Source organism: Leucoraja erinacea, chromosome 17 (assembly GCF_028641065.1).
Source record: "Leucoraja erinacea ecotype New England chromosome 17, Leri_hhj_1, whole genome shotgun sequence".
Taxonomy (NCBI): Eukaryota; Metazoa; Chordata; class Chondrichthyes; order Rajiformes; family Rajidae; genus Leucoraja; species Leucoraja erinaceus.
In genome coordinates, this window is record NC_073393.1 from 43002110 (window position 1) to 43025531 (window position 23422).

The following is a 23422-nucleotide window of genomic DNA, read 5'->3' on the forward strand; positions in this document are numbered from 1 at the left end:
GGTGGAATTTGTCAAATGTGTTCAGGAACGTTTGCTCAGGCAATATGTAGAGGGGCCTACATGGAGAGGGCAAAGCTTGATCTACTCTTAAGAAATTGGGAATGGCTCATAAGGTCTAGGGGCAGAATTAGGCCATTCAGCCCATCAAGTCTACCCCGCCATTCAATCATGGCTGATTTATCTTTCCCTCTGAGCTCCATTCTCCTGCCTTCGCCTCATGTTAGCCTCTTAGGACCAGACACCACTGTTCTATTAGCTTTAAGATAGTGAAAAATAAGGACAGGGCGGGCCCATTAGTTAAAATTCTGAATCAGGGCAAGGCCAAGTTTGATGGTATTAGACAGAAACGTGCTCAAGTTGATTGGACCTGGTTGTTGGTGGGCAAAATAACATCCAGAAAGTGGCTGCTTTTAAGGGTGTTATAACACGAGTTCAGGTCATGCATGTTCCTGTTAGCGTGAGGGCAAGGTAGGTGGGCATAAAGAAACAAGGATGATGAGAGAAATTGAGGCCCTGGTCAGTAAAAAGGAGTTATGGAGCAGGTAGAGGCAGCTGGGATCACGTGTATCCCTGGAGGAGTTTTGTGAAGAGAGGAGCGTACTCTAGCAGGGACTCAGGAGGGGAAAAAGGGGACTGGAGGTAGCTCTGGCAGATAATATTAAAGGAATTCTAAACAAATTTTACAAGTATATTAAAGGAAAGAGGGTGACTATGCAAATCGGGCCCTTCAGAAACCAAAGCGGAGCTGCAGGAGAAGAGCAAATCCCTCAATGAATATTTATCCCCTGTGTTTATTGTGGAGAAAGACTGGGGAACTTGGGGACAGTTAATGGAGGTGTGTTGAGGATAGTCTGTATTATGTCGAGGAGGTGCTGATCGTCCTAAAGCAGATAAAGATAGATAGATCCCCCAGGCCTGATGAGATATGTCCTCGGGCACTGTGGAAAGCTGGAGAATAAATTGCAGGAGCCCTGTCTGTGATCGATGATTCACCATTCACTGCAGTTGAGGTGCTGGAAGACTGGAGGGTGGCTAATGTTGTGCCTTTACTTAACAAGGGCTGCCAGGAACAGCCTGGGACCTATAGACCAGTGGGCCTAACATCTGTGGTAGTAAGCTGGTTACTGGAGAGTATTCTGAGGGATAAGATATATATATATATATACATATGTGTGTTTGGATAGACAGGGGTTAATTCGGGATAATCAGCATGGTTTTCTGTGTGGGAGGTGGAGTTTCGTGAAACTGATTTTTTTTAAAAAGTAACCAAAGGTTAGAAACAGAAACATAGAAATTAGGTGCAGGAGTAGGCCATTCGGCCCTTCGAGCCAGCACCGCCATTCAATATGATCATGGCTGATCATCCAACTCAGTATCCCGTACCTGCCTTCTCTCCATACCCCCTGATCCCCTTAGCCACAAGGGCCACATCTAACTCCCTCTTAAATATAGCCAATGAACTGGCCTCGACTACCCTCTGTGCCAGAGAGTTCCAGAGATTCACCACTCTCTGCGTGAAAAAAGTTCTTCTCATCTCGGTTTTAAAGGATTTCCCCCTTATCCTTAAGCTGTGACCCCTTGTCCTGGACTTCCCCAACATCGGGAACAATCTTCCTGTCCAACCCCTTAAGAATTTTGTAAGTTTCTATAAGATCCCCTCGCAATCTCCTAAATTCTAGAGAGTATAAACCAAGTCTGTCTAGTCTTTCTTCATAAGACAGTCCTGACATCCCAGGAATCAGTCTGGTGAACCTTCTCTGCACTCCCTCTATGGCAATAATGTCCTTCCTCAGATTTGGAGACCAAAACTGTACGCAATACTTCAGGTGTGGTCTCACCAAGACCCTGTACAACTGCAGTAGAACCTCCCTGCTCCTATACTCAAATCCTTTTGCAATGAAAGCTAACATACCATTCGCTTTCTTCATTGCCTGCTGTACCTGCATGCCTACTTTCAATGGCTGGTGTACCATGACACCCAGGTCTCGCTGCATCTCCCCTTTTCCTAGTCGGCCACCATTTAGATAATAGTCTGCTTTCCTGTTTTTGCCACCACAATGGATAACCTCACATTTATCCACATTATACTGCATCTGCCAAACATTTGCCCACTCACCCAGCCTATCCAAGTCACCTTGCAGTCTCCTAGCATCCTCCTCACAGCTAACACTGCCCCCCAGCTTATTGTCATCCGCAAACTTGGAGATATTGCCTTCAATTCCCTCATCCAGATAATTAATATATATTGTAAATAGCTGGGGTCCCAGCACTGAGCCTTGCGGTACCCCACTAGTCACTGCCTGCCATTGTGAAAAAGACCCGTTTACTCCTACTCTTTGCTTCCTGTTTGCCAGCCAGTTCTCTATCCACATCAATACTGAACCCCCAATACCGTGTGCTTTAAGTTTGTATATTAATCTCTTATGTGGGACCTTGTCGAAAGCCTTCTGGAACTCCAGATACACCACATCCACTGGTTCTCCCCTATCCACGCTACTAGTTACATCCTCGAAAAATTCTATAAGATTCGTCAGACATGATTTACCTTTCGTAAATCCATGCTGACTTTGTCCAATGATTTCACCACTTTCCAAATGTGCTGCTATCCCATCTTTAATAACTGACTCTAGCAGTTTCCCCACTACCGATGTTAGACTAACTGGTCTGTAATTCCCCGTTTCTCTCTCCCCTCCCTTCTTAAAAAGTGGGGTTTACGTTTGCTACCCTCCAATCCTCAGGAACTACTCCAGAATCTAAAGAGTTTTGAAAGATTATTACTAATGCATCCACTTTTTCTGGAGCTACTTCTTTAAGTACTCTGGGATGCAGCCTATCTGGCCCTGGGGATTTATCGGCCTTTAATCCATTCAATTTACCCAACACCAATTCCCGGCTAACCTGGATTTCACTCAATTCCTCCAACTTCTTTGACCCGCGGTCCTCTGCTATTTCCGGCAGATTATTTATGTCTTCCTTAGTGAAGACGGAACCAAAGTAGTTATTCAATTGGTCCGCCATATCCTTGTTCCCCATGATCAACTCACCCGTTTCTGACTGCAAGGGACCTACATTTGTTTTAACTAATCTCTTTCTTTTCACATATCTATAAAAACTTTTGCAGTCAGATTTTATGTTGCCTGCCAGTTTTCTTTCATAATCTATTTTTCCTTTCCTAATTAAGCCCTTTGTCCTCCTCTGCTGGTCTCTGAATTTCTCCCAGTCCTCCGGTATGCTGCTTTTTCTGGCTAATTTGTACGCATCATCCTTCGGTTGATGACGGCAAAGCCATAGATATAGTCAATATTAATTTCAGCAAGGTATTTGATAAGATTCTGCATCATAAGCTCCACTAGAAGGTTAGACCGCATGGGATCCAGGCCGACGTTAGAAAATTGGCCATGGAAGGAAGCAGAGGATGATTTAAAAGCTTGCCTTTCGGACTGGAGGCCTGTGACTAGTGGTGTGCCTCAGGGTTCGGTGTTGGGCCCATTGCTGTTTGTGATTTATTTCAACGATGTGGATGAGAATGTAGAAGGCAGGATTAGTAAGTTTGCAGATGATACTATAGTGGGTGGTATTGTAGATAGTGAAGATGGTTGTTAAAAATTACACCAGCACCTTGATCAGTTGGGCAAGTGGGCTGAGGAACAGTTAGTGGGGTTTAACGCAGCTAAGTCTGAGGTGTTGCCCTTTGGGTGGTCAAACCAAGGCAGGACCTTCTCAGTGAATGGCGGGGCTCTGGGGAGTGTTGTAGAGCAGAAGGATCGGGATGAGCCGGTACATAGTTCGTTTAGATTAGTTTAGCATAGAGATAATGGGCAAAAACAGGCCCTTCGGCCCAGCGGGTCCGCGCCGACCAGCGATCCCCGCACATTAACACTATCCTACACACACTAGGGACAAATTTTACATTTACCAAGCCAATTAACCTGGAAGGTTAATTAACCTTGGAGATAGGAGGAAACCGAAAATCTTGGAGAAAACACACGCAGATCATGGGGAGAATGTACAAACTCCGTGCCGTCAGGATCGAACCCGGGCCTCCGGCTCTGCATTCACTCTAAGGCAGCAACACTACCACTGCGCCACCGTGACCGCCCGTGAAAGCTCCATGAAAGTGGCGTCACAGTTAGATAGGGTGGTCAAGAAGGCTTTCAGCACATTGGCCTTCATCAGTCAGGATATGAGTATAGAAGTTGGGATGTTATGTTACAATTGTATGATACATTGATGAGGCCACATTTGGAGTATTGTGTTCAGTTTTGGTCACCCTGTTATAGGAAAGCTGTTGTGAAGCTGGAAAGAGTGCAGAGAAGATTTGTGAGGATATTGCCAGGACTCAGGACCTGAGATACCGGGAGAGGTTGTGTAGGCTATGACGTTATTCCCTGGAACGCAGGAGGATGAGGGGTGATCTTATTGAGGTGTATAAGATCATGAGTGGAATAGATAGTGTAGATACATAGTCTTTTATCCAGAGTAGGAGAATCAAGATCCAGGAGTCATAGATTTAAGATGAGACGGGAAAGATTTAATAGGAACCTGAGGGGCCACAGGGTGGTGGGTACAGGGAATGTGCTGACTGAGGAAGTAGTTGAGGCTATGACAACATTTAAAAGACACCTGGACAGGTAAATGGATAGGAACGATTTAGAGGGGAAAGGGCCAAACTTGGGCCGGTGGAACATGTGTAGATGGGGCATCTGGGTTGGCATAGGTAAGTTAGGCTGAAGGGCCTGTTCCATGCTGTATGACTCTTTGACACCCCTCTGTCTCCCCTGTATCCCACCTGGACACACACCATTATCTCCCTTTCCCCTTCCCTCCACCTACATTCCTCCCCCAATTGGCATCACAGTTCACAACTGGCCTTTGTCCAACTATCGGCCTATCAAAAACTTCCCTCACTTGTGTTCACCTATTACCATCCACGCTTTGTCCTGCCCCTACCCTCTTCTTTCTCCTCCCACCCCCACCACCACCCCCCCACCCCCATGTTCTCCGGAGATGCTGCCTGACCCGCTGAGTTACTCCAGCACTTTGGAGCTCATCAGCATTCTCAATTTATGATGTTTGTCTGTCACTCCCTGAGTAAAATCCGTTCAGATGTAGGTTTAGTTCACTAATTTTTTAAGTTTACACTCGGGCATTTTTGAAACAATTCTAACCTGTTGGTGTTTGTATAAATCCTTCATGTTATTCTCCTTTTTCAATTTCAGCCTCAAACTAAAATGAGAGGAAGTAGTGTTTACTTCTTAGTCCCAATTTAAAAATCCAACTGTGTAAGAATGATTAATTAACGTTCTCTTAACGTCAAATAAATGATACAAGAGGAAGGTTAATTAGGTCCATAAATGTAATACGCATGCTATCATAATGGGAGATTTATGCCAATAAATCTGGTGAAATTACCATTCAAACCTTAGATTGAATTTTTTTTTTTAAATAGATAAGGACGGCAGGGTAAGGTGACCATGGATGACCAAGGAGGTCGTAAACTTGGTCAGGTAGAAGGAAGCATATGTTAGGTTTAAGAAGGTGACCTCAGATGTAGATGATGAGGAAGATAAAGCCAGTAGGAAAGAATGTAAGCGGGCGATTAGAAGGGCCAAAGGTGGCCATGAAATCTGATTAAAGAAAATCCTTAGGCACACATTAAAAAATATCAGGGCGACCAGGGAAAAGATAGGAACATTCAAAGATAAAGGAGGAAATCTATGCTTGGAGTTGGAGGATGCAGGTGAGGAACTAAATGAGTACTTATCTATATTCACCGAGAGAAGGACTTGGAGGATAGCAAGACCAGTGTGGAGAATACAAATATGCTCGGGCAGTTTGAGATGGTGAAGGAGGTGGTGCTGAGACTCTTGAAGAACATTAATGTGGATATATCCCCAGGGCCTGATGGAATCTATCCCAGTTTATTGAGGGAGGTAAGAGAGGAGATTCCGGGAGTCTTATCAAAGATCTTTGCATCTTCTCTTGTCACAGGGCAGGTCACAGAGGACTGGAGAGTGGACAATGTTGTTCGTTTGTTTAAGAAAGGAAGTAGAGAGAATCTAGGGAACTATAGGCCGGTTATTCTCATGTCTGTGGTAGATAAACTATTGGAGAGAATTCTTCGAGATTGGATTTACTCCCATTCGGAAGAGAATGGACTAACTACAAATAGCCGGCATGGCTTGTACACGGTTGGTCGTGTCTCAGTAACTTGATTGAGTTTTCTGAGGATGTGGTTAAGGAGATTGATGAGGGTAGCGTGGTGGATCTTGTATACATGGATTTTGGGAAGACTTTTGATATGGTTGATCATGGTAGGCTGATCCAGAAGATTAGGATGTACAGGATTCACGAGGACTTGGTCGTATGGATTCAGAACTGGCTTAATCAATAAAAGACGGACGGTTCTGGTGGAAGGAAGTTCTGGCTGTAGGTCTATGACCAGTGGAGCTCTGCAGGGATCTGTGCTGGGACCTCTGCTGTTTGTGATACAAGTGAATGTAGATGGGTGCGTGAATATATTTGTTGATGACACCAAGATTGGAGGAGTTACAGACAGTGAGGAATGCTGTCAGAAGATTCAGTGGGACATGGCTGCAGAAATGGGAGGAGAAATGGCAGATGGAATTTAACCTGAGGATGTGTGGAGGTGGTTGCACTTTGGGAGGTTAAATGTAAGGAGAAAGCAAACAGTTAATGGCAAGACCCTTAATTAACAGCAGTAATGTGCAGATGGATCTTGTAGTCCAAGTTCATAGTTCACCAAAGTTGCAAATAGTTGCACATGAGATGGTAAAGAAGGCATCTGGTATTCTTGCCTTCATTGCTAAGGGCATTGAATATAAAAGCTTTATAAGACTTTGGTTAGGCCGCATTTGGAGTTTTGAATTCTGTTCTGATCACCCCATTAATGGAAGCTTTGGAAAGGGTGCAGAGGCCTCGAGCAGTGGCAGAAGATTCCTTGGGAAGCTCAGATGCTGCAGGGGGGTAGCTGGGATGCAGCAGCGGCCAGCTGGGATGTATCCAGCGCCTTCATAGTCGGCTGCAGGTGACGCCCCTGGGACATAGAGGTGGTCGGGCGAGGAGAGGGACGTGGGTTCACAGGGCGAGCTGGTCGATGATGATGAGGGAACAGCAGCCTGGGCTTACCCGGATTGGGTGGCTCTCCAGTATATTGAGTGCCTGGACTTTGAACTTTTTAAACATGCTACCAAAGTATTGCCACATGCATGCGTGAACTATGCAAAAAGAATCTGACCGTGCAGTGTACACGTGACAATAATGAACCATTGAAGAGGATTACAGGGTTTCAGATGCAGGGAGAGGTTGGATAGATTGTTTTCTGTAGAACGTTGGAGCTTGAGGGGAGATATGATAGCAGGATATAAAATGATGAGGGGTGTAGAGACGGTAGATGATCAGAACCCTTTTCCCAGGGCGGAAAATGTTGAACACTTGACATCATTGCTATAAGGTGAGAGGGGGAAGGTGTGGGGTGTGGGGTGGGTATTTTGGGGTGGTGGTGGTCTGGAACTCATTGCCAGTGGTGGTGGTGGAAGCAGATACAATAGTGGTGTTTAGGAGGCTTTTAGATAGGCACAGAAGTGCAGGGAATAGAGGGACATGGATCACGTGTGTGCTGATGGGGCCCATTCCTGTGCTGTACTGTTCTATGTTCCATGCCCCAGGTGATGGCAGTGTCTACGTAATGGCTCCTACATACCATGAAGCACAGAATAACAATCCGTTCAAAGCTTGCCAATGTGAGTTATATGATTGGCAAGTTACAAGCAACTATCAATGTTTTCACATAATCAGCAATATAATCGATGGGAACAAGATGTCAATATCTGCACACAACTAGAAATAACGAATTAAATCCTCTGGAACTGCGGGGCAGCAGAATCACAAGCTCGCTGATGAAATACATTTTTGGGAAAGTTTTATCCCATGAGAATCGTGACATGGTGCAATATATTTTTTCAGGCCATGGTAATGTTCAACAAAGGGAGTCTCACTACTGATGGGACAGCACAGTGTTACAGGGGTAGAGCTGCTGCCTTACAGTGCCAGAGACCCAGATTCCATCCTGTACGGAGTTTGTACGTTCTCCCCGTGACAGGCGTGGAGCTACGGTTTCCTCCCCCACTCCAAAGACGTGCGGGTTTTTGTAGGTTAACTGGCTTGGTACAAATTGTAAATGATCCCCAATATGTGTTAGTGTGCGGGCATTGCTGGTCGGCGCAGACTCGGCAGGCGAAAGGACCTGTTTCCGCGCTGTATCTCTAAACTAAACCAAACTAAACTGGACTATGACATTCAACAGCATTATGTTGGTTGAGACCCCCACCATCTGTCTTGTGGAGATCATCAATGATCAGAAACTTAATCAGGTGTTAGATAGTTCATTAGCCAATAAATATTTCAGTTTGAAAGTAGATCAGAAATTAAATGTTTAAGAAGGAACTGCAGTTGCAGGAAAAACCAAAGGTGGACAAAAGTGCTGGAGAAACTCAGCGGGTGAGGCAGCATCTATGGAGTGAAGGATTAGGCGACGTTTCGGGTCTCGTCGCCTATTCCTTCGCTCCATAGATGCTGCCTCACCCGCTGAGTTTCTCCAGCACTTTTGTCTACCTCAGAAATTAAATGATCTGCAGTTCAAAATCGGACACCCAGGCACTTTCCAAGTTCTATCAGTCATATGTCAGGACGATGAGTTAACACTTTAACTTGGTTTGAGAAGATGGGTATATGCTGAATGATTATTGATTGCTTTGTATTTAGGCTGGGGGAAAACACTACTACAATATCACAACAGAACACATTTACACACAGTGCGATGGCATTTTGATACTCTTTTTGTTCGGAATACATCTGCTTGTGAAGCTATTATTTCAGTTTTACTATATTAATGGAACATGCTTTGTTTTCGCATTTAGATTCTACTTGCATTAAATGTGTTCTGTATTCCTGCAGTATAATTCATCCTTTATATTCTTTTCATTGTATAGAGCAGCACAAGAAAGTGGACAATGACATTTTTGCAGCTGTAAGGATTTTAATTGGGATTTTATAAAACTACTTGGAAGGTGGATGCTATAGATAGAATTCTGAGCTAATGCATGTGGTTGTAATGAAATTGAACATATATATTACTTATAGTGTTGAATTATTAATTTTCATTCATTTAATTTTAAGGTTTCTAGCACCTAAAAATAGAAATAGGTAATCAAGGATTAATCCATGTTAGTTTCATGTTAAGCCACTGTCCCACTTTCCCAAGTTACTCACGAATTCTCCCGAGTTTTGCCCTTGATTCAAACTCGGAGATGCCAGCCGTAGATACTCGGGGCTATCTATTTTACTAGTGGACATTTTTCAGCATGCTGAAAAAAACGTCCCGACTTAACTCATGCCCCGAGTACCTACGGCTGGCATTACGAGCCGCTATGAAACATCTACGGACATTCTCCGAGTTTGAATCAAGGGGAAAACTAGGGAGAATTCGTGAGTAACTCAGGAGAGTAGGACAGGGACCAACATGTTGGTGTTTTTACTTTCCATTTTGAGTCTCAAGCTTTGGAAATATTTAGACAAGAATTTTTTTTTTTTTTTGCCAGATTAAGATGTCATCCATCCTTAAAGACTAATTACTTAACTTTTTAGTTATTTAGACATATTTTTGGTAAACCTTTATTTGATTCAGAAAGAAGATAGACCAGAAAGGTCTTTTCTTGTCATGGTACACTATGTTATGCACAATGTCATTTATGCCATAAGCTATAAAAATATGCCAGGGAATCTTTGAAGTTCCCTGTATCAATATGTAAGGAGAACAATAAATGGGTACAAAAGAAATGGTAGTTTGACCTTATTTGTTCTTTTTTATTCGTAATGATATTTCAAGAGTTATCACTAGCTGGCAGAATTACTTATGTTATAAAAATACATAAAGTGCAAGAGTAACTCAGTGGGGCAGGCAGCATCTCTGGAGACCATGGGTAGGTGATGTGTAGGAAGGAACTGCAGATGCTGGTTTACACCGAAGATGAACACAAAATGCTGAAGTAACTCAGCGGGACAGGCAGCATCTCTGGAGAGAAGGAATAGGTGATGTTTTGGGTGAAACACTTGTTCAGACTGAGTGTCAGGGGAGAGGGAGTCTAGAGGTATGGAAGGGCAAGGTGTGAAAATGACAGATCAAAGCAGACAATGTAGAATGGTTCATTGTTAGCTGAGGGGAAGGTGACAAGGAGGCAAACAATCAGTAAAATTAATCAGAAGGATTAAGCTGCCCAAACAAAATATGAGATGCTGTTCCTCCAATTTGTGCTGGGCCTCACTCTGACAATGGAGGAGGCCCAGGACTGAAAGGTCAGTGTGGGAATGAGAGGAGGGTAAAGTATTTAACAACCGGAAGATCAGGTTGGTTTAGGCAGACTGAGCGGAGGTGTTCAGCGAAACGATCGCCGAGCCTGCGCTTGGTCTCACGGATATACAGGAACCTACACCTGGAACAGCAGATACAGTAGGTGAGGTTGGAGGAGGTGCAAGTGATCCTCTGCCTCACCTGAAAGGACTGTCGCGATCCTTTACGGATTTGAGGGATGGGGTATAGGGACAGGTGTTGCATCTCCTGGGGTTTACCTGGGGAGGGCGTGGTTTGGGTGGGAAGGGACGAGGTAACCAGGAAGTTGTGGAAGGAACAGTCTCTGCGGAAACTGGAAAGGGGTGGAGATGGGAAGATGTGACTAGTGGTGGGATCCTCATGGAGGTTGCGAAAATGTTGGAGGATTATATGTTGTATGCGACGGCTGATGGGGTGAAAGGTGAGGACAAAGGGGACTGTGTCCCTGGTGCAAATGGGTGGAGGGGGATCAAGATGGAGCTGCGGGATACCAAGGAGACCCATGTAAGGGCTTCATCTATGATGGGAGGAAAGCCCTGTTCCCTAAAGAATGAGGACATCGCGGATGTCCTGGTATGGAACACCTCATCTTGGGCACCGATGCGGCGTAGATGGAGGAATGGGCAGTACGATAGGTGATGTTTTAGGTTGGAACCCTTCTTTTCATCTGAAGATGGGTTCCAACCTGATACGTCACCTATTCATGTTCTCCAGAGTTGCTGCCTGAAGGGCCTGAAGGATTTACGTGTCATGCAGATGGCGCGCAAAGATTTTGTACATTCCAATATCCTGGGGCGCCGCTCGCGACCGCGCGTCACTGTCTACATCACCACGCACCATGCGCGTGTCGTGACGCATAAACTATGTCGCGTAAATGATACACAAATGGCACCCAAGTGGGACAGGCCCTTTACTCGCTGAGTTACTCCAGCACTTTGTGTCCTTTTGTACAAACCAGCATCTGCAGTTCGGGTAAGATTAATTATGCTAATATTCATGTACATGTACAGAAGAAAGTGGAAAAAATCCAACATGACATGATTGATTTCCTCTTTAAACATTCAGATGATACCACTAATAATGAAGGTTACACTTTTTCTCACAGAGAATGGTGAGTCTGTGGAATTCTCTGCTTCGCAGGGCGGTGGAGGCTTTCAAGAGAGAGCTAGATAGGGCTTTTAAAAATAGCGGACTCAGGGGATATGGGGAGAAGGCAGGAACGGGGTACTGATTGGGGATGATCAGCCATGATCACATTGAATGATGGTGCTGGCTCAAAGGTCCGAATGGTCTACTCCTGCACCTATTGTCTATTGTTAAAGTTCTCAAGCACTGTCAAACAGTAAAAGGATAATCAGGGGTAAAGGTTCAAACATTAATTTGGTTGATTCACATCAAGTGGTGAATAATAACAGGTCCATCCCAGTTTGGGGAGAATAATACTAACTTTCAACTATTAGGTTTCAACTTAAGGATTTTACAGGGTTCAATTTGATTGCCCTGGTGACCTCTGTGGATATAATGGGAATTCCAGCTTCCAAAAGAAGTGTTTTATGGATCAGGTTTTTAGTTTCAGTTTTAGAGATACAGTACGGAAACAGGCCCTTCGGCCCACCTAGTCCACGCCGACCAGCGATCCCTGTACACTAGCACCATCCTACACACTAGGGACAATTTACAATTTTTACAAAAGCCATTTTTACATAAACCTGGACATCTTTGGAGTGTGGGAGGAAACCGGAGCACCCAGAGAAAACATAAACCTGTACATTTTTGGAGTGTGGGAGGAAACGGGGAGAATGTCACGGGGAGAATGTACAAACTCTGTACAGACAGCACAGGTAGCCAGGATGGAACTCGGGTATCTGGCGCTGTACGGCATCGACGTTAGCGCTGTGCCTACATGCCGTGCCATCCCTAATAATTGAAATATTGAAATATTGCTTTTTAATGATGAACTGAAATACAATGAGGAATGTGCAGCTGTTCAGAAAGTTTTAAAGGAAGCAAATGAGAAATAGTGGCCTGGATTTTCAGGCTGGGGGGAGCCATCTACCTGGGTATTATTTATTCATTACTTAATAGAACAATTCAATCGCTTTGACAAAAAAAAGAGTAAGAAAACGAGGAAGGAAAGGGATGACAAGAACAGAGGTGGTAAAACGGGAAGAAAATAAATAGCAGGGACATGAAAATGACTGAGAATTTGATTAAAATAGTAAATATGATTCATGTCATGTGATAGGAGCAGAATCAGGCAACTACTCCGCCATTCAATCATGGCTGATCTATCTTTCCCTCTCAACCCCACTCTCCTGCCTTCTCCCCATAACCCCTGACCCCATCATGAATCTATCTATCTCTACCTTAAAATTATCCATTGACTTGGCCTCCACAGCCTTCTGTGACAATGGATTCCACAGATACACCACCCTCTGAATAAAGAAATTCCTCCCCATCTCCTTCTTAAAGGAACGTCCTTTATTTCTGAGGCTATGATCTCCAGTCCGAGTTCAAGGATTCAAATAAGGTAAAATAACGTGAGTTTGAGTAAAGTCCTCAATTATGATTTAACTCTGTTAGTTGTGAAAAAGTAATTGACCACTTTTACTAAAATTAAAAACGTAGAAGTACTGGAGACACTCGGCAGAGTTATCATTAGACTGGAACATTCATTATATGTCATCATTTCCAGCTGCTGTTTTCACATTCACATTTTATAATGCAAACACATGAATTGTGAGCAAGAATCGACCACTCAGTCCTTTACAAGACCATGGCTGATTTGATTGTAATCTCCACTCCACCCAACATAATCTTTTGTCTTCTTCCTTATCAAGTATCTATCTGGCTCAGCTTCAAACATAGAAATGTGGCCACTTTGCTTCTGCTGCCCTTTGAAATAAAAAAGTTCCAAAGACTCACAGCCCTCGTACAAAATATTTTGCCTTATTTCATCACAAGCCAACCCCCCCCTCCATTCCAGAAATTAATGGAACAAACCTCCTCTGCAATGTTCCTATTGCGTATGCAACTTTCCTTAAATAAGGAGACCGATATGGTGTACAGTATTCATAGAGTTATAGATACAGCGTGGAAACAGGCCCTTCAGCCCAACTTGCCCAACATCTCAGCCACACCTTTGGCCCATATCCCTCCAAACCTGTCCTATCCATGTACCTGTCTAACTGGGGTGGAAGATTGCAACCTTCACGTGGTCTGCCCTGTTTCGCCGAATGCAATCAACCTGGCGGGCACAATCAAATAAGATCAAATAGAACAAGTTGTCCTCCAACTTTGGGCTGTGCACGCCATACGCAAGAAGAAGAAGAAAACCTAACTGTTTCTTAAACGTTGGAATAGTCCCAGCCTCAACTACCTCCTCTGGCAGCTCATTCCATACACCCACCACCCTTTGTGTGAAAATGTTACCCCTCAGATTCCTATTGAATCTTTTCCCCTTCAACTTAAACCTATGTCCTCTGGTCCCCGAGTTCCCTACTCTGGGCAAGAGACTCTGTGCATCTACCCGGTCTATTCCTCTGATTATTTTATACACCTCTATAAGATCACCCCTTATCCTCCTGCGTTCCAAGGATCAGTGATCCAGCCTACTCAACCTCTCCCTGTAGTTCCCTCTCGTCCCAGCAACATCCTCATAAATCCTCTCTGTACCCTTTCCGGCTAGTCTGGATGATCTTGACAATGTCCAATATAACCGAACCATAACCTCTATACTTATGTCTTCAACTCGCCCAGCATAGTTGATAACATTCTACCAATAAACAATCACTTCTCCAAAGGCTGACTTCACTACATATAGGTGACAACAAGGTGAAACCTTCAAAAGGTAACAAAACTGTACAATGTTGTTGTTACCTTGTTGTTGCATTTGTGTGGCATCTTTCACATCCTTTATGGAATATTCTAAAACATTTTGCAGCCAGAAAAGTGTATGTTAAACAGGACAGTGTAAAAAAATGTATAGCCAGTTCATACACAATAAGGTGCCATAAATAGCAATATGATAACAACAAGATTATCTGCTTTTCTGATGTATCGGAAGGAACTGCAGATACTGGTTTACACTGAAGATAGACACTAAATGCTGGAGTAACTCAGCGGGACAAGCAGCATCTCTGGAGAGAAGGAATGGCCCCAAATGTCACACATTCCTTCTCTCCAGAAATATCCTGTCCTGCTGAGTCACTCCAGCATTTAGGGTCAATTTGCTTTTCTGATACTGACCAAGGTGTAAATATTGACCAGGACACTGAGGATAGCTCACCTGGTCTCCATTCAAAAGTGCCACGGCAGCATCTTTCTCCATCCGAGAGCAGGTGAGGCCTTGCCTCAACATCTCATCTGAAAGATGGCATCACTGACACTGCAGCAGCAGTCCCACACAACTGAACTCTTAACTCCACTTTCTGAATAGGATTTGAAAGGCCTGACGTGGGAAAGTGGATGCCACCAAACCCACGCAGGTCACGGGGAAAACGTACAAACTACGTACAGACAGCGCCCGTAGTCAGGATCTAACCCGGGTCTTTGGCGCTGTGAGGAAGTTGCTCTACCGCTGCACCTCCGTGTCGACTTCTTTTCCACATTTCTATAAAGATCTGCATTTCTCAACAAGATTAACAGGTGCGTTCATCTGGTTGAGGGCATCTTTTCAGAATATAAACATCTTGAATGCAAAGTGAGTATTACCTCCTCTGCCGGGTATAATGTTATTATAAAATGAAATGATAGAAAGTGCTAAACCTGGCTTCCCATATCCTGCATTAGCAGACCATATATTTATCATTACGTTACAGAACAGGCGGTTTAGCAGCAAAAGACACATAGTTTGAAACAAATTGTGTCAACCTCATTATCCATACTGATGGCGGCAACTTCATTATACAGCATTATACTGACCGTTGCCTGGTTGCTGTGTGGATGGTGAGAACTCTTTGGCAGTGATCCTGGCAAGCTGGGCCTCATCCTGAGCTTTTTGAGCAGCTGTATCAGCCACATCCGATTTTGATTTGGCGTGAGATGTCCTGTAAGGAAAGTGAAGAATTACAGATCTTTAACAACAATGACATACCCACTCACCAACGTGTCAAAATCAAAGCACTATTGTGACCAAGTCTACAACTTCCATTCCCCATTTGAATGGAAGATGAAGTTCATTTTGCTGATAAGTCACACCTTAGGTTGTCATTCCTATCTTTTCTATCCTAAACACAAAGGGAGTTTGACCATTATGTTTTTGTAAGAATAAACCCATTATTAGTTTACTTGTTTAAGAAGGAACTGCAGATGCTGGAAAATCGAAGATAGATAAAAATGCTGGAGAAACTCAGCGGGTGAGGCAGCATCTATGGAGCGAAGGAAATAGGCAACGTTTCTGGCCTGAAACGTTGCCTATTTTCTTCGCTCCATAGATGCTGCCTCACCCGCTGAGTTTCTCCAGCATTAGTTTACTTGTTCTAAAGAATAAAAGTTAGATTGCAAACATCTATATCCTTTTTCACCAGTCCACCAATTTTGGATCCATATCTAATGTTTATCTTAATTATCGGAACAAATATTTTCTGTTCAATAACCTCACACAAAATTATCGAAGGAAGGTTTGATTTTGTGTTTTTCTTATCTACATGTTTTTTACACTCATTGAAAGTTGAACTTGATTTTACAATAACAAAACTTTTCACCATTAACATTAAACAATCAAATCAAAAATTGTGAATATATACTAATAACAGGAAAAGCATATTTCCTAACTATGTCTTACATCAGAACAGATGAACAACCCGTAGCTCAGACATAGAGCAAGGATACAAACTTTTCACCCATATTGTTGGCATTGTGCTCACCTATACTAATCCCATTTTAGCTCTTGCACCCCCATTGACGTACCACCCATCTAGAAATGCAGCATTCTTATAAGAAACTCGAGTCATAGTCATACAGCATGGAAACAGGCCATTCGGCCCAACTCCTCCATGCTGACAAAGATGGCCTATCGAACTTAGTCCCATTTGATTGCATCAGGCCAATATTTATCTAAAACTCTATCCATGTCCCTGTCCAAATGTCTTTTAAATTTAGTTTAGTTAAGTTTAGAGATACTGCATGGAAACAGGCCCTTCAGCCCACTGACTCCACGCCGACCACCGATCACCAATTCAAATGTTTTTATTGTACCTGCCTCAATACATCCTCTGGCAGCGCATTCCATATACCACCACCCTGCGTTCCATATACCACCACCCTGCGTTCCATATACCACCACCCTGTGTTTGAAAAGGTTGCCCTCCCAGGTTCCTGTTAAATCTTCCCCCTTGTCTTATACCTACGCCCTCTAGTTCTTGATTCCCCTCCCTCACCCAATCCATTCACCCCATGGTTTTATACAAATATAATATCACCCCTCAGCCTCCTGCATTGCAAAGAATAAATACCGAGGCCCAACCTCTGCCTATTGTTCAGGCCCTCAAGTCCTGACATAAATCTTCTCGGTACTATATCCAGCTTTGTGCCATCTTCCCCACAGCAGGGTGACCAAAACTAAGCAGAATAGTTCACGTATGATCTCGCCAATGTCTGGAACAACTGCAGCATCATGTCCCAACTTCTTCACTCAAATCCCTGACGGATGAAGCATTGTAAGCCAAAACCCTTCTTCACGACCTATCTGTGTGCGATGCCTCCTTCAGGAACTATGCACTGAACTCTTAGATTCTACATCTCCCTGCTCAATATTACCCAGAATCCTTCCATGCACAATGAAGGTTTGACTTCCCAAAATTGGAGAAGCCCTACTCTCATCAACCTTCTTGGTTATTTCTTCAAATAACTCAACCAAATTTGTGAGATTCAATCTCCATTGCACAACCCCTATCTACCCACGTCTTTCCAAATGCATGTTTATCTTATCCCTCAGAATCATCCCAGAATTGGCAGTGGAGGCCAATTCACTGGATGCTTTCAAGAGAGAGTTAGATTTAGCTCTTGGGGCTAACGGAATCAAGGGATGTGGGGAAAAAGCAGGAAACGGGGTACTGATTTTGGATGATCAGCCATGATTGATCATATTGAATGGCAGTGCTAGCTCGAAGGGCCGAATGGCCTACTCCTGCACCTATTTTCTATGTTTCTAAGCCATTTGGCAGCCCACTTACCCAGCTGATCAAGATCCTACTGTCATTCTTGATAAACATCTTCACTATCTATGATACCACCTATTTTAGTGTCATCTGCAGACTAACGAATCATGCCTTGTACATTCCCATCCAAGTTATTGGTAAAGATGACAAACAGCAATGGGCCCATGTACCGATCCCTGAAGCACACACACGTCACAGGCCTCCAGTCTTCTTATCAAAGGCCTTGCAAAAGTCCTTACAGACTATCTCTATGGCCCTGCCCTCATCAGCCTTCATCGTTACTTCATCAAAAAACTCAATCAAATTTGTGAAACTCGATCTCAAATTCACAAAACCATGCTACTACCCATATCTTTCAAGGTGCATGTATATCTTATCCCTCAGAATCCTCTCCAGTAACTTTCCTACCACAGGTGTTAGGCTTACTGGTCTATTGTTCCAAGGTTTTTCTTTGCAGTCCTTCTTAAATAGAGGCACAACATTAGTAACCCTTCAGCCATCCAGCACCTCGCCTATATCGAACAATGATTCATGTATCTCAGCTAGGACTCCTGCAATCTCTTCTCTAGCTTCCCACAGTGTCCTTGGATAAATCTGATCAGGCCTGGGGTGGTTCCAAAGGCCCTGTTATTGTCATGTGCGCCAATTAAGGTGCAGTGATATGCGAATTATCATACAGCCATACTAAAAAAAGCAACAAGACACACAACTACATAAAGGTTAACATCAACATCCACCACAGCGGATTTCCCACATTCCTCACAGCGATGGAAAGCAATAAAGTCTAATCTTCTTCCCTCTTTATTCTCCCGAGGTCGGGGAGATCGAAGATCCCGTGTCGGGGTGGTCAAAGTTCCTGCGACCTGGAGCTCCTGAAGCCGGTCCCCAGCAGAGGCTGCTAGTTAGATAGTTATTTACCTTCATAAGTCACAGGTGTCCAGCATCTACTAGGCTATAACGCAGAACGCCCTTGAGACAACTCCATTAAAGTTCCCAAGTTTCCAAGTCTTTTGTGTTTCTCCTCAATAAAATAGAGGAGAAATATTCATTGCCCATCTCCTGTGGCTCCACATGTCTTTGCCCCTCCTCGCGGCCTACCACCTGGATTGGTGCAGCCTTTCCTGCCAGAGACCGGCAGCTTCAGCAGCGGCACAGCACGGGATTCCATCGCGGAGCGAGCGGTGCCTTGCTGGGAATCGCCATGTTGGAGCTCCGGAGTGCTGGGACTGCCGAATTTGACACAGTGGAGCTGTGGTCTGCAGAGCTTCCAGCCGCGGGCGGCGCTGACTTTCCCGTCGCGGGCGGTGCTGTCTCTGACTTGACGTTGACGTTTCAGGTTGAGACCATTCTTCAGAGTCTGAAGAAGGGTGTCAACCCTGAAAGGTCACCCATTCCATCTCGCCAGAAATGCTGTATGACCCGCTAAGTTACTCCAGCATTTTGTGTCTATCTTTGGTGTAAACCAGCATCTGCAGTTCCTTCCAACACTTTCTATTATACTATCTTTTTAAAGCTACTTAGATAAAAGATTGAGTTGTAATGAGGAATATTGAGAAGAATGTAAATTTTGTTTGAATTTTCAAATTAATTTTGAACATCCAACGATTTAATTAATCTGTTTACTGAAAGAAAGCTGTTTCATTATCTAAATAGTCAATAAAGGAGATGGTGACATCATCACTAGGTACTGTAGCTTTTTACTTAATGACCAACTTCAATGAAATGGCGCAGTTCAAGTTTGGGTTTCATTAATCATTAATGTTTGCTTCGTAATCAAGGAGAATAAATCAGTGAACCATCAGTCTTAGTTCATGGCAACTCCTGGAGAATATGGTGCCATCTTTACTCCAATCAAGCAAGACATTTTGCACTAAAATAACCTGTACCCATTTATTATTTTTAATTGCTCTTAATTACAATAAATATCATAAACATTCCATGATGAAAGTTATTATTTTCCCAGTTTTTTGATGTCTATTGATTAACCAATATTGATTAATTTTTGGAATGGAATTGAATCGTTTATCGTCATGTGACAATCACAGTGAAATCCTTTGCTTGCATATGCATGGTATGCAAATAGTTACAAAGTACCCCTGCCAGCTCCCCCTTTGTTCTTCCCCCTCCCCCTCCCCATAGAGTTCCCCCACGCCCTCATCGACTGCCGACCGCAGGTTGACCCGCGAGGGTCCCACCATCGGCGAGGCTCCCACTGTCACCGAGGCTCTCACCATTGGCGAGGCTCCATTTTAACTTGCACTGAACGATATTCTCTTATCCTGTATCTATACACTGTAAATGGGTCGATTGTAATCATGTATTGTCTCTCTGCGACTGGACCTGTAGCTTTTCACTGTACCTCGGTACACGTGACAATATACTAAACTGAAGTTCTGAAACAAATAAGATAAATCAAAATTGCTTTGGTAGCTAACAAGGGAATGGAAAGTGGGTTAAAATCAAACTTATCGATGAAAACAATTTATCAGTCAGCACTTGTTATTGATTCATTGCAAAAGAAGGATTACTTTTAGAAAAATCATGATGAAGTATACAAGTAATGTATTCTATGTACTATGTTCTGCGTTTTATGAAGTAACCTTTCATCTTTTTTGTTTTAATTGAGGTAGGATGAGGGAACTGTCTAATATGAGGGTGAGAACACCCATTGGAAAACAGTTCTGCAGAGCAAAGGCAAGGATAATTAGTTGAAAATAGATACAAAAGCTGGAGTAACTCAGCGGCACAGACAGCATCTCTGGAGAGAAGGAATGAGTGATGTTTCAGGTCGAGACCCTTCTTCTCGACACGAAACATCACCCATTCCTTGTCTCCAGAGGTGCTGCCTGTCCCGCTGAGTTACTCCAGCTTTTTGTGTATATTTTCAGTTTAAACCAACATCTGCAGTTCCTTCTTACACAAGGATAATTAATGCAGTTCTGCTCTGAGATTTACGTCATTTAAATATTTTGTTCAATTCATCTAGTTGTGAATAATGAACAAGGAACATGGGGTAGCTAGGAAAGCATATTCCATCCAATTTCTGTTGATGTAACGTTTATGTATTGATTATGCTGGCAGTCATTCTTCTTGCCCTGAAGCTGCGTTGGTCTTTGCGGATGATTGCGCTCTCCTGGCGTCCAATTAATCGTGTGCATATTTGCAGAGGCGGCACAGTTGTTTGGTCTTAATATCAGTCTCAATAAGACAGAAGTCCCCCACTAACGAGCCAGCTCCATGTGTACACATTGACAACACACAGCTGAAAACAGTTGACGCTTTCAAGTACTTGGGCAGCGTAATATCTTCTGATGGTTCGCTGAGTAATGAAATATCGACCAGTCAGCAGGGCCAGTCAAGCACTTGGTCAACTCCGAGTACGGATGTTAAACCACCACAACATTAAGCTGCCAACTAGGCTGAAAGTCTACAAAGCTGTAACACTCTCCAGCTTGCTGTATGGATGTGAACATGGACCTTGTACAGGAATCACATCCACCAGATTGAGAAATGCCGCATGCACTGACTCTCTGCGGTCCATCACGTGCATTCGCTGGCAAGACAGGGTGACAGCGTGGACGTGCTGGACTGTCTGGTTTCACGAGCATCGAAGCAATGATCATAAAGGCCCAGCTTCCATGGACAGGCCATGCGATCAAGATGGATGAATCCTGCATGCCTTGTCAACCCCTGTATGGAGTTCTGCCACTGGGTCAAAGGAACCCAAGGAAACGCCCAAAGAACCGGTTCAGCGACTGCATCATGGCCCACCTCCAGCACGCAGGCCCAGCCCCTAAAGAACTGGAAACCTGTGGCAGTGACAGGACTGGCTGGTGTACAACCACGAGGAAGGAGGTCAGCAGTTTCGTAGACAATTGCCGAAGCCGACTGGTTCATGGCAGTGACCATCATTTCATTAGTTTTAAAGTAGCTATGCAGAAGGATGGGACTTAAAATCCTAAATGGCCCGGACTGGGTGGGCCGAAGGGCCTGTTTCTGTACTGTACCTTTAAACTAAACTAAGTCAGGGAGCTCCTGGCTGGTAAGACTGACGTCAGTAGCCTGAACGTTGGTGGGGACTCTTAGGAACAGGATCTACTACCATTTGGATAGGCAATCTAATATGGACAGTCTCACGAATCTGATAGAGATCTTTGTAGTACTCACCGAGGATTTATATGGACCTTAGCAAGTACTTTGATAACTGGAAGGTTATATTGGATGGAATGCAAGGGGAGTTAGCCGATTGAATTCAAAATTGGCTTAGAGGAGGGTCAAAGGGTACTTATGAGGGATAGACACAAAAAGCTGGGGTAACTTAGCGAGGTAGACAGCATCTCTGGAGTAAAGGAATAGGTGATGGTTCAGGTTGTTTTTAAGATTGGGGGCCTGTGACCACTGGAGTCCACGGCTGTTATTTATATACATCAACGATTTGATGACAATTAGCTTAGTTTACAGCATTTCAACGTTCTCGCACTAAATGTTCAACCCTTTATCTGTGGACAGCTTGATCGTATTCTTAGTGTTCAAGAAGGAACTGCAGATGCTGGAAGATCGAAGGTACACAAAATTGCTGGAGAAACTCAGCGGGTGCAGCAGCATCTATGGAGCGAAGGAAATAGGCGACGTTTCGGCCTGAAACGTCGCCTATTTCCTTTGCTCCATAGATGCTGCTGCACCCGCTGAGTTTCTCCAGCAATTCTGTGTACCTTCGATTGTATTCTTATATGGTCTTTTCTTCGACTGGATAGCACAGGGAAAAAAAAAGCTTTTGCTGTACCTTGGTACATGTGACAATAATAAATTAAACTAAACTAACATCTAGATCAGTTGGGAAGATGGCCCACGACAAGGGGAATGGAATTGAATTTTGACAAGTGTGAAGTCTGTGGTGTGTCAAAACAGGGCAGGACTTTCACAGTAAATGATGAAGCTCTGGATAGACACAAATCTGAGCGTACAGATCCATAGGTCCCCCAAAGAAGCGAAAATCTCTCCCCTGGGAAAAATACAGTTAATATTCAACTTATCCATGCTTTCGTGATCTTGTACATCCCAATAACGTTACCACTCAATCTTTTACGCTCCAAATCCCCAGCATATCGAACCTTTCCCTTTAACTCAAGCCTTAAAGGCCTGGGAACATATTGGTGAATCTCTTTGGCACCCTTTATAACTTAATGACACCCTCCCTCTCCCTGGGCAGCCAGAACTACACGCAGGATTTCAAGTGTGTTGAATCATGATGTCCCAACTTTTGAAGTCGATAGTTTTCCCAATGCTGTTGGATTCCACCTCTTAGAATCCCCTCCAACAACTTTCCCTCAACTGATGTCAGGCTCACTGACCTGTAGTTCCCTGGCTTGTCAAACAAACTTCTTCAATACTTTGTCCACCGGACTCACTACTTTTGGTTGTTTGACCAAACATAGAACACTGACCAGTACAGCACAGGAACAGGCCCTTCGGCCCACAATGTTTGTGCCGAACATGATGCCAAGTTACACACAATGTGCTGGAGTAACTCATCGGGTCAATAGAATAGAAAATAGTATAGAATAGTTTCTTTATTGTCATTGTAACATGAACCATGTACAACGAAATTTAAAAATGTCAGCCAGTCAGTGCACCATTCAAACATTTCTAAAAGCTAACGATACATACAAGATAAAATATACAAGCTTAACTAATGTCAAGCAACATTTCTGGAGAAAAAGGATGGTTATATTGGATGGAATCCAGGGTGAAGTAGCCGATTTAATTCAAAATTGGCTTGGAGGAAGGATAGTTTAGTTTAGTTTAGTTTAGTTTAGTTTAGTTTAGTTTAGAGATACAGCACGGAAACAGGCCC

The 23422-nt window shown here is 43.7% G+C and overlaps 1 protein-coding gene across 1 annotated transcript in view; it reads right to left on the reverse strand.

Moving 5' to 3' along the window:
• jph3b (junctophilin 3b) overlaps window positions 1-23422 on the reverse strand; it is a 163932-nt gene that overhangs the window by 23832 nt on the left and 116678 nt on the right. The window contains exon 3 of the mRNA XM_055649061.1: window positions 15332-15456. Coding sequence (XP_055505036.1) covers window positions 15332-15456 — 125 coding nt within the window. The remainder of the gene's footprint in view (window positions 1-15331; window positions 15457-23422) is intronic.